The sequence below is a fragment of the Stegostoma tigrinum genome, chromosome 3, assembly GCF_030684315.1.
Source record: "Stegostoma tigrinum isolate sSteTig4 chromosome 3, sSteTig4.hap1, whole genome shotgun sequence".
NCBI classification, from domain to species: Eukaryota; Metazoa; Chordata; class Chondrichthyes; order Orectolobiformes; family Stegostomatidae; genus Stegostoma; species Stegostoma tigrinum.
Genome location: NC_081356.1, coordinates 24,942,469 through 24,955,194, shown reverse-complemented (window position 1 = coordinate 24,955,194; position 12,726 = coordinate 24,942,469). Strand labels below are relative to the sequence as shown.

The following is a 12,726-nucleotide window of genomic DNA, read 5'->3' as shown; positions in this document are numbered from 1 at the left end:
GGAAGGCTAGTTGGTGTGATGGACTGGGCTTTCTTCATGACTTTGTTTCTTGCAGCCTTAGGAAGTGAAGTTGCTATATCCCATGCTGTGATGCATCCAGGTAGAATACTTTCTATGGTGCATCTGTAAAAATTGCTGAGTCCTTTTGAACATGTCAAATTTTCTTAGCCTCCTGCGGAAATAGAGACATTGTGCTTCCTTGACTGTTGCATCTGCGTTGATGGACCAGGACATATTGTTGGTGAACATCGCCCCCAGGATCTTGATGTTCTCAACCATCTCCACTTCAGCACAGAGATGCAGCCTCCACTCTCTCAAGTCATTGACCAGCTCCCTCATTTTGCTGATATTGATACTTTACACCACACCACTAAGCACTGAGTCTCTTTCTTGTAATCTGTCTTGCTGTTGTTTTAAATCTGACCCACAATGGCGGTGTTGTCAGCAAGCTTGAAAATAGGATTGGGGCTGAATTTGGCCATGCAATAGTGTGTGTATGAGAAGTATAGTTGGGGGCTGAGTATGCAGCCTTGCGGGGCACTGATGTTGAGGATTATGGTGGAGGAGGTGTCATTGCCTAGTTTTACTGTTTACAGTTTTTGGATCAGGAAGTCAAACATCCAGTTACAGGGGAGTGTGCTGAGACGTAAGTCTTGGAGGTTAGAGATGAGTTTGTTTGAAATTTTGGCGTTGAAGGCAGAACTGTAGATGAAGGGAGTGAAAGCTTGGTTGAAATTTAGAGGTTGCTCTTTGTGACAAAAATGAGGAAGATTTATTTTCTGAGAACTTTGCAACTTTGGAACTCTGCCTCCAGAAGGCAATGAAGGCAAGGTAATATTTTTAAGATAATGATGTATTGAGAAGAATCAAGTATGGTCAGGTATAGATGGGAAATTAGAATTAGAAACATAGTTCAGTTATGATCTGAACGAATGGTGGAGCAGGTCCAAGGAGTTGAATGGTTTACTTCTCCTATTTTTTATTTGAAAGCTGTACTTTCTTGTTTGAATTTATAATGAGCTTTGTTGGTCTAAAAAATAAATATCACGGATCAAATGATGCAAATTGAATACAATTTCTGGAAGGATTCCAATCAGCAATTCCTAGCATCAACATTGAAACTTATGCCTGAAGTGGCAACATATCTCTGTTTATCACAAACAAACAAACAAACAATAGGTTTAGCAGGGGTATAGAAACATAACCATGATATTGTTGGGGAGGTGCAAACAGCTCCATTTATCAACTATGTGGATACTGAATGGCTAGTAACAGAGATATAAACAAATTTTTGAAATGAGCTTGACTTCTAAATAGACAAGTTACCTGTTGCCATCACCCTTGGGCTTCTGGAGAGTTTTTTGATTTGATTTACTTACTGTCAACTAAAGAATATTGTACAGCGCCCTCCCTCTCCAGCACCATCTTAAAACACAGAAAAATAAACCAAAGCATAGAATATAATGGCAGAAGAATAAAGAAAAAGTGTTCAACTTTACAGCCCTTCCTGTTAGGTGCTCTGCCATTAGCCATGGGCCTGGTGGCCAGGCACAAGTCGCTTTGCCATACCACTGCTACTGGAACAAAAGTTTCCACTCTTAAGTGCCATCTCATCACCACTGAATCCTCACTGGATCTTGCCATGCAGACACCACTTATGCCACTGGGTGCTACACTGGCCCAAACTCACCTCTGCCTCAACGAATCTTTACTGGATGCAGATGCCTCTGAGAACTCAAACTCACCTCTGATGCAGCAGCCAGGCGTCGGCACTAGGACTGCCTCGTTGATGCAGAAGCCCCCAAGAACCCAAACTCTTCTGACTCTGCCACCATGAGTCTGCACTGGGCCTACTCACTGACTGCCATGAGTCTGCTCTAGACCTACTTGCCACTGCTGATGCTGACACCGTGAAGTGCAGTTTCTACCATTATTTCTATCTGGTGAGGACTGAGTTATTGTTAGCATCAATCTGCTAAGAGTCTAAGGCCTGCTAACTTCATAACTAATTTCCAGGCTGACTGAGCTTATTTCATATCTCAACCTCTTTGAAAAATTATGATAAAATTGTCTAATTTCTATTGAATGTACAATGTCTGTGTGAAAACATCATCTTGTTGCACCTCCATCAACTTCAAAAGGAATTCTGAAACTTTAGCCAACTGCACCCTCCCGATTTGAACTCTGATAGAAAATAACCTGGACTGGACACATGAAAATTGAGTGAATTTATGTGTATACCTCTTGGTTCTTATGCTATTGTTAATTCCAACCATTTTCCTTTTACTTTCTTTCTTGTATGCTTTTGTGTATATTATAACAGTCAGCCCCTGGATTTGCATGCATGAATCCACTGCGTTGCTTTAAACCCAAAGGGTTTGCTGCAGGTTGCTTTTAAAAAGAGCCAAACAAACATGGTTTTGGGAGGAATGCAGAATAGCCTTTTCAAGAATTAAAGGAAGAAAATTTAAACAAACATCTATTCATGGACAGAAAGGGAGATAATTACAATAATTTAATTCACTCTCCCTCTTTTTGGTGACTATATTTGCAGATTACAAATAGGTGAGTGCTAAGTAATGGTCTAAGTTTTTCTGAGAAAAAATTCTTTCAGAAGTTTGAATTTTACAATACTATTGACTATTAAACTTAACTGTTGCTATATTAAGAAAATAGGCATGATATACTATATTATCCTGAGATTTTTTGTTACATTCTGTTTGTTCAATTTAAATTTCACATTCCTAAATCAGCCAACTCAAACTTACGCTGTAAGCAATCAGCAACATCAGTTGATTTTAAAAAAAAGTTAGGTCAGTTCACAATTGTTTTGTGCTGTATTGGTACTTACACTTGATAATGCTCTTACTGAAAAACTACAATCTATCATTCATGCTGTATAAAATGATATTTCAAAAATCCTTCATCTGCATCCTTGCTTCAGTTTAAACTTGACAGGTTCAGGGCTCCAAGCAATCTAATAAATGCTTGTATATTTAGCTTTTGTTTTACATTGATTTTTTTAACTTGGAAATTTCAGCCTTCTCACAAAACCTTCAGATAATAATTAGTACTGTCCTTAATGGTGATACTCTAACCAATTGATGAAATTTGATCTGTTCTCTGGCTGCACAACCCAGGTACATGCAAAATTACCTGAAACGTATCGGTATAATTTTCATGCTGTAACTGTAACCAAATTTATTAATTTTGATTTAAATCTTATTAACTCTGACAGCAGGGAATTTTATTGCATAATTCACACTGCTAAACAAGTTTTTGGATCGGAACCAAGGCAGATATACAACACTTTTGAAGTGTAGTGTTTGCCGTTGTGTAAGTAAGCACCTAATTTGCTTGAAACGTTGCAATGTTAGGAGGAAAATAAAATTTGCATTTCGTGTTCATTATTACTGTTAATTAATATAGTTAACCACCAGAATAGAAGTTATTCTGTCTGAAATGAAAGAAACTCATGAGTTTCTATGGCGAAATATATATTTGTGGCAAAACTGCAATGATTATTAACCTGCTGGAGAAAAGAATGCTGAGATAGAGATTGCAAAAAGCAACACAGAATGCTGATGTTGATGTACAGTTTTAATTTTAGTGTTGATTGGCTAAAGCTGTCCACTTACAAGAAATTGATTTGAAATTTAAATTTTGTAAATGACACCTAGCGCCACAAGTATTGTTGTTCTTTTACTGTTGTGTTTGTAGGGTTTATGAAAGCCATGCCTACACATTGATATTTGTTTTCGAAACTATCAAATCAAAAGACTTAACTCCTCATTGGTTATTTAGTGAGTTTTTCTTTTAAAATGTAATTAATAGTATTGTTTTCAGAGTCTGTTCACTTTTTAAAAAAAAAGCCAATTTTAAAAAAATCTTCCTATGCAAATAGCCATTGCCCAGAAGCAGTATGATGTGCCGAACGTTCTCTATGGTTTATATTTATTATATATCTATATGTTTATTGTTGCATGGCACTCACAAGTTGACATTGTTACTTTTAGTATCAGAAATAAAAAAGAGCCCTCCATCATATACAGAATTTATTTTGTATGCTACATGACTGAACTGGCACATAGATTTATGGATGTGAGCAAAGCTGCATTGTCAAGTATCAAATTTATTGTCAGATGTTTGTTTCTAACACTTCATCCATAGTTTCATTTAAAAATTCATTTTGAAGTGGATTTAGTGATGGTTAAGTGGGTTGCTATAGTATAAAGACCACAAGTTTCTAACTTTTGCCACTTCAGATGCGAATGTGCAACTTCAGCAACTGCTGACTACTTTTTCGGAGTCTGCTACTGTCAAGTATACAGATTTTGCACAATGACCTCTTTTGATTTAGTAGAGGGTCCCTGCTACAATCAAAGAACGTAGGCTTAAAGGGCTGAATGATCTACTCAGCTCACAACTTATACTTATGTTACATAGGATATACAATGAAAACAGGCTGTTTGGCTTCAGTCAATTTATGCTGGTTTTGGTGCTGCACTTGAGCTTCCCCTCATCTCTTCCGACCTCTTCTCCCTGTTATACTTGCTTGGCTTCTCCTTACATGCCTGTCTATGCTATTCTCTTTAACCCACTCTCTGTGGTTTGAAGTTCCACATTGCCACACTCTCTTTAAGAAGAGGTTTCTTCTGATTTACTTGCTTTTATATAGCTTTGTTTGCAACCAGTGAGCATTTTAAAGCGTTGTATCGCCGATAGAGCATTCTTCAATTGTAACCACTATTGTAATGTATTTAATTCAGTAATCAATTTCTGCACATCAAACTCCCACGAATAGCAATATGATATTGATTGTAGAATTAAGTTAATTCACGGCTTTACTTTTGCTTCATTATGGAGCAGATCTTTCATTTGAGACTGGAGGTGCAATGTAAAGGGGCTTTCATCTGTCTTTTCAGGCCCAAGATCACCAATCATCCACTCTAACAGCCATCCATGCTTCAGAATTTTCTCCACTTCAGCAATGTCATGATGTATCTTCCAGGTTGTCTTGTCTGTATTGAAGAATGTGATAATCTGTTTTCTTGCTTTGATTTGATTTGAAGTAAGCAGATTAGTCAGGAAACAAGCAATAACTCCCTTGCTCTTCAAAATAGTGCCATGGAATCTTTTGTGCCCACCAATCTTTTGGGCAAATTTGGCTTTGGTTTAATGATTCAACTGAAAGACAACATCACCAGCATTCCCTCAGTACTCGTGTTGAACTAAGACTCAAACCCATGAATTTTTGGCACTGAGGCAAGGGTAATACTAATTGAACCATGGGTGACATGCATATTGAAATAGTGGAACACTGTTAAAAGTGGGAAGAAAACCATTTTCAATCATTTGTAGCAACATTAAAAACTGTTTGTTGCAAACTGTTCGAACACTACACCTCAATGAGGCAGGGTCCAATTATATGAATTTTCTTTTCCCTTAAATGACCTTGTCATATTTTATAAATTGGCTGCCTGCTTGGATTTGTAAACTGATTTAAAACACTTGTTTTATATAATTAGGTGGATAGCTATTGTTTTTCTTTCTTAAACCTACCCGTGACCCGGCCTTGCAGCTTAATATCCTGAATTGCATTAATTGCTTTCTGTTTATCTCTAGTAGAGACATACAGCACAGATCAAGCCTCTTGGTCCAACTTATCCATGAAGACTAGTTTTCCCAAACTAGTCCTGTTTTCCTGCATTTGGCCCATGTCCCTCTAAACCTTTCCTATCACTATCTGTCCAAATGTCTGTTAGGTGTTGTAATTGTACCTGCGTTTACCATTTCCTCTGGCAGCTCGTTTCATTTATGCTCCATTCTCTGTGTGAAAAAAGTTGTTCATCATATCCATTTTAAATCTTTCCCCACTTGAACCTTTTGTTCTCCCCTACTCTAGGGAAGGAGCTTGGCTCTTCACCTTATTAATTCCTCTCATGAAATTATAAATCTCTATAAGGTTACCCGTCAGTCTCCTGTGCTCCAGGGAAAGAAATCCTAGCCTATCTATCCTCTCCTTACAGCTGAAACCTTCCAGCCTTGGTAATATCCTTGTAAATCTGTTGCGCCCTTTACAGTTTGATAACATCTTTCCTTTAGGAGGCCAACCAGAATTGTATGCAGTACTCTAAGTGTGGCCTTACAAACGTCTTGTACAGTCATAACATGATGTCCCAGCTCCTGTACTGATGTCCACCTCAAGCCCATCGACTCCCACAGCTACCTAGAAAACTCCTCCTCCCGCCCACCCCCCTGCAAAAATTCCATCCCCTAGTTCCAATTCCTCCGCATCTGCTCCCAGGATGAGGCATTCCACTCCCGCACATCCCAGATGTCCGCACTCTTCAAGGACCGCAACTTCACCCCCGCAGTGGTCGAGAACGCCCTTGTCCGTGTGTCCTGCAACACATCCCTCGCACTCCGCCCCCGCAATAACCGCCCTAAGAGAATCCCCCTCGTCCTCACACACCACCCCACCAACCTCTGGATACAACGCATCATCCTCCGACACTTCTGCCATCTACAATCCGACCCCACCACCCAAGACATTTTTCCATCCCCACCCTTGTCTGCCTTCCAGAGAGACCACTCTCTCCGTGAATCCCTTGTCCGCTCCACACTCGCCTCCAACCCCACCCACACCCGGCACCTTCCCTTGCAACTGCAGGAAGTGCTACACTTGCCCCCATACCACCTCCCTCTCCCTCGCCCCCATCCTAGGCCCCGAGATGACTTTCCATATTAAGCAGACATTCACCTGCACATCTGCCAATATAGTACACTGTATCCACTGTACCTGACGTGGCTTCCTCTACATTGGGGAAACCAAGCGGAGGCTTGGGGTTCGCATTGCAGAACACCTCCGCTCTGTTCGCAATAAGCAACTACACCTCCCAGTTGCGAACCATTTTACCCAACCCCCCCACCATTCCGTAGATGACATGTCCATCATGGGCCTCCAGCAGTGCCACAATGATGCCACCCGAAGATTGCAGGAACAGCAACTCATATTCCGCTTGGGAACCCTGCAGCCCAATGGTATCAATGTGGATTTCACAAGCTTCAAAATCTCCACCTCCCCCACTGCATCCCAAAACCAGCTCAGTTCGACCCGCCTGCCTAACCTGTTCTTCCTCTCACCTATTCCCTCCTCCCACCTCAAGCCGCATCTCCATTTCCCACCTACCAACCTCATCCTGCCTCCTTGACGTGTCTGTCCTCCCAGCATCTGCAGTTTCCATTTGTCTCTGATATATGCTATAAGTTGCTTTTTAAGCCTGTAAAAAGAAATTTGCTTATAGCCTGGTGTAAAAGTGAACAGACATTGTGGGTGGTTGCCATTTTGAAATATCATTGATATTAATGCAATGGGTGGATGTGTCTTGAACTTTTAAACATCTTCACAACACATGCTCGATCTAGTGTGCCCAGTTAGAAGGTACTAGTAAGTAAGGGTGGGATTTTTGGTTTAAAGATCACTTAATGTGCATATAACGTGTCATGGCTAAAAAGTTAACTTGTTCATGAAAACCAGTATATGCAAAATCATGTTTAGAATGGAAAAAATAGGGTCCTCTTCTACACGAGCCTGGTAAATATGTTGCAAAATAGAGTATCCTGTATAAGTTGCAAGCATATATTTCGAAATTACTATACAGTAGAATGTTACATTCCAGGCCGGGAATGACTGCTTTCATATTCATTGCTCATTAATTCTTCAAATTATCGATTTTCATGGTATAAATGAAGGAAAGCATATTTGGTTATTTGACATTAGGAATCTGTATGCATTTGTGTCCATAAAGAACATTGCTAATGGTTTGCACATGTTCACATTTGGCTGTTTGGAGAACAGAGATATGATATTATCAGTCAACTGTGAAATCTACATTTCTTTCAAATAAAAGTTTATGGATCAGAATTGCATTTATGATCTGAACAAGGCATATTGGACAAATGGTTTTAAATCTTAATTCTGGAACTTACAGGAGTCATACTTGGAGCGCACTTGTCGTAATAAGGATGAAACCATACATCATCTGCAGCAAAGCCAAGAAGCTACCTTCAATAAACTAACCGAACAGATGAAGGAACAAGAGGCTGGCTGGAAAACACAGAAGACTGACTTGGAGGAACATTATTCTGGACTCCTTGGGGAAGTTCATTCGAGGGCACAGGTATTACCGACATAATTTAGTTAACATTGACTGATAGTTGCCTATGTAGTCCTCAATTTGTTTCCAATGTGTACACCCACATGTTTGTGTACATGTGAAAAGTGAAGTTGAACACAGCACATGTCCAGTTTGTCCTCACGTTAGCAGGTCTGACACAGCATCTGCAGATAGTGAAAAATAGTTAGAGCTGAATTTTTCCTTTTTATTTTGTTAAGTATGAGGGCAAGCGTGTTATGTCTCAATTAGCATCCTACTCCCACTGCTTGGGGAAAAAAAATGGCATAGTCACTCACACAAACTAGTGTGGCAGGGGGATGGGAACCAAATATGGAGGTTAGTGGACAGTAAGGAGGTAGTAACTAAAGCCTGTAAGGAACTAAATAATGAAGTCAGTGTGACTAAGGAGAAGAGTAGGCAGAGATCAGATGATGAATGCAAAGGGACAAGTGGTCTGAGGTTCATTTGTTTTAATGCGAGAAACGTAGTAGGAAAGGCAGATGAACTTAGGGCTTGGATTGGTACCTGGGAGTATGATATTATTGCTCTTACTGAGACTTAGTTGAGGAAAGGGCAAGATTGGCAACTAATTATCCCAGGATATAGATGCTTCAGGCAGGATATAGAGGTAGGTAAAAGGGGTGGAGGAGTTCCATTACTAGTCAAAGAGGATATCACAGCTGTGCTGAAGGAGGGCACTTTATAGGACTCGAGCAGTGAGGCAATATGGGCAGAGCACAGAAATAGGAAGGGTGCAGTAACAATGTTGGGGCTGTACTACAGGCCTCCCAAAAGCGAGCGTGAGATAGAGGTGCAAATATGTAGACAGATTATGGAAAGATGTAGGAACAACAGGGTGGTGGTGATGGGAGATTTTAATTTTCCCAACATTGACTGGGATTCACTTAGTGCTTGGGGTTTAGATGGAGCAGAATTTGTAAGGAGCATCCAGGAGGGTTTTATAGAGCAGTATGTAAATAGTCCAACTTGGGAAGGGGCCATACTAGACCTGGTGTTGGGGAATGAGCCTAGCTAGGTGGTTGAACTTTCAGTAGGGGATTACTTTGGGAATAGTGATCACAATTCTGTTAGTTTTAGAATACTGGTGGACAAAGACGAGACTGGTCCTAAAGGAAGAGTGCTGAATTGGGCAAAGGCCAACCATAGCAAAATTTGGCAGGAGCTGGGGAATGTGGATTGGGGGAACCTGTTTGATGGTAAATCCACATTTGATATGTGGGAGGCTTTTGAAGAGAGTTTGCTTAAAGTGCAGGACAGACATGTCCATGTGAAAATGAGGGATATAAAGGGCAAGATTAGGGAACCATGAATGACAGGTGAAATTGCGAGACTAGCAAGAGGGAAAAGGAAGCATACATAAAGTCTAGGTGACTAAAAACAGATGAAGCTTTGGAAGAATATTGGGAAAGTAGGACCAATCTGAAACAAGGAATTAAGCGGGCTAACAGGGATTATGAAATATCTTTAGCAAACAGGGTTAACGAAAATCCCAAAGTTTTTTATTTGTGCATAAGGATGTAACTAGAGAAAGAGTTGGCCAACTCCAAGGACAAAGGACGGAAGTTATGCGAGGAGTCGGAGAAAATGAGTGAGATTCTTAATGAGTACCTTGTGTCGGTATTCACTGAGGAGAAAACATGATGGATGTTGAGGTTAGGGGTAGATGTTTGATTACTCTAGGTCAAGTTGGCATGGGGGGGTGCAGTGTTAGGTATTCTAAAAGGCATTAGGGTGGACAAGCCCCCAGCTCCAGATGGGATCGATCCCAGGTTACGGAGGGAAGCAAGAGAAGAAATAGCTGGGACCTTAAGAGATATCTTTGTAGCATCCTTGAGCATGGGTGAGGTCCTGGAGGACTGGAGAATTGTTAATGTTGTCCCCTTGTTTAAGAAGGATAGCAAGGATAATCCAGGTAACTATAGACCGGTGAGCCTGTGGTGGGGAATCTGCTGGAGAAGATACTGAGGGATAGGATGTATTTACATTTGGAAGAAAATTGGCTTATTAGCGATAGGCAGCATGGTTTTATGCAGGGAAGGTCATGTCTTCCCAAATTGATAGAATTCTCTGAAGAAGTGACAAAGTTGATAGATGAGGGAAGGACTGTAGATTTTGCATACATGGACTTCATTAAGGTGTTTGATAAGGTTCCCTCTGGTAGGCTGATGGAGAAAGTGAAGTCGCATGGGGTCCAGGTTGTATTAGGTAGATGGATAGAGAACTGGCTGGGCAACAGGAGACAGAGTTGTAGTAGAAGGGAGTTACTCAAAATGGAGAACTATGACCAATGGTGTTCCACAGGGATCCGTGTTGGGACCACTGTTGTTTGTGAAATACATAAATGATCTGGAGGAAGGTATAGATGGCCTGATTAGCAAGTTTGCAGATTACACTAAGATTGGGGGAGTAGCAGATAGTGAAAGGGACTGTCGGAGAATGCAGCAGAATATAGATAGATAGATTGGAGAGTTGGACGGAGAAGTGGCAGATGGAGTTCAATCCAGGCAAATGCGAAGTGATGCACTTTGGAAGATCCATTCAAGAACAAGTCGTACAGTAAATGAAAAAGCCCTGGGGAAAATTGACGCGCAGAGAGATCTAGCTGTTCAGGTCCATTGTACCCTGAAGGTGGCAATGCAGGTCGACAGAGTGGTCAAGGAGACATACCTTATGCTTTCATTCATCGGATGGGGCATTGAGTACAAGAGTTGGCAGGCCATGTTACAGTTGTATAGGACTTTGGTTCAACCACATTTGGAATACTGCGTACGGTTCTGGTCACCACATGACCAAAAGGATGTGGTGCTTTGGAGAGGGTGCAAAGGAGGTTTGCCTGGCATGGAGGGCGCTAGCTATGAAGACAAGGTTGAGTAGATTGGATTATTTACATTATCGAAATGGAGGTTGGTGGGGGGGGGGGGGGGGGGGCCTGATTGAGATCTACAAAATTATTAGAGGTATAGACAGGGTGGACAGCAAGAAGGGGGTCTCAATTGCTGTAGGCCACGATTTCAAGGTGAGAGGGGAAAAGTTTAAGGGGGGTGTGCATGGAAAGTTCTTTACACAGGCTGGTGGGTGCCTGGAACGATTTGCCCATGGAGGTGGTAGAGGTGGGCACGATAGCATCTTTTACGCTGTATCTAGACATATACATGAATGGGCAGGGAGCAGAGAGATCCAGATCCAGAGATGGAAAGTAGGTGACAGATTTAGATAGAGGATCTGGATCGGCGCAGGCTTGGAGAACCGAAGAGCCTGTTCCTCTGCTGTAATTTTCTTTGTTCTTGTTGTTGTTCTATATCAATTTATTAAGAGCTGGCAAGTGAGGTTGGGTGTGCTTCTTGGCAAATCAGACCTCAGTGCTGATGTCCCAAGTGCCCAGGAGCTGCTGGTCACTCAGAGGCTGGAAGTTTCTGGGATTTTGGGACTTTAGACCTGGGCCAGCTGACCTATTCCTTGGGAGAGCCATCATTGTCCAGAATTTGTTGTTTATTGGAAGGGATTCAAGGAGAGTGGTTTGGGGTTTGGAAGCAAGAACAGTGGCTGGATTTCAGAAGTCACCCTCTTACCCCCATCCTTGCCCCCAAATATCCCATATGCAGACTGGAGCAATTGGAGGCACCCACCAGCCTGGCAGGCAGGTGGCCATGGTGGCCCAGTCTAAAAAAACTAGTTGCTGTTCTCGCCTGCCAGGGGGCAACTTAATGGACCACTTAAGGCTCTTAATTGATGGCAGTTTGAGAAGGTTGCCTAAGGTCCTTATGATACAGTACTTAATCATTCAGGTGGTTAAAAGGGAGTTGGTTTCTGTGTAATGCTCATTTTCCCATTCTTTCCATTTTGGAAATGTTTTCATTCTCTCCAGAGAGTGGGAAATCAAAATGAATGTTTCTTTGTTGAATGGAAGGTCATGTAATAGTAACTCTGTTTCCATCTCATCAAATGCTGTTGGCTGTGCATTTCCATTATTTTTTTTTAATTTTACACTTCCAGCAGCTGCATTATTTTGCCTTCTGTCCTTCAGTCATATTGTTGCTCCTTCTTTTCCCTCCCTCCGGTGTTTGTTTTTGCTGCAATAAAAGTGTCTCAACTCTGCCAGAAAATGAACCCAGTATGGGTAGATCTTTCTGTTGTAATTACAATCAGAAGGCAGGTAGGAACTTTCTGCATTAACTCAAAATTAGGTTAGGCGATATTTTTAAGTGGGACCCAGAAAGGCCAATATTGTACCTTACAACTTCAATCGAAAAATACTTCTTCATTACAGGCACTGCTGGTTTGTAGATTAATTATGTCACTGGATTTGTACAGCATGGTCTGGTACCACAAAGCATTGACTGGAACATTTGAGCACAAATTAAATTTAAGTTCCGCTTTAAAAATAACAGTAATAATTTGTTTATAAATATCTGCTTTCCAAATAAGTCAGCTTGAAATGGTCAAGTAAGTTGTAAAAACACATGAAAGCAAAATATTATAGATTCTGGAGATCAGAAATAAAAAAAAACAAAATGCAGCAGAAGCT

At 41.1% G+C, this 12,726-nt stretch overlaps 1 protein-coding gene across 4 annotated transcripts in view; it reads left to right on the top strand.

Annotated features, from left to right (window-relative positions):
- The window catches only part of LOC125451272 (coiled-coil domain-containing protein 171-like), a 205,575-nt gene that overhangs the window by 71,601 nt on the left and 121,248 nt on the right, over positions 1 to 12,726 (top strand). For all 4 annotated transcript variants that reach the window (XM_048528223.2, XM_048528221.2, XM_048528222.2 and 1 more), the window contains one exon: positions 7,995 to 8,183. In XM_048528223.2, the coding sequence (XP_048384180.2) occupies positions 7,995 to 8,183 (189 nt within the window). The remainder of the gene's footprint in view (positions 1 to 7,994; positions 8,184 to 12,726) is intronic.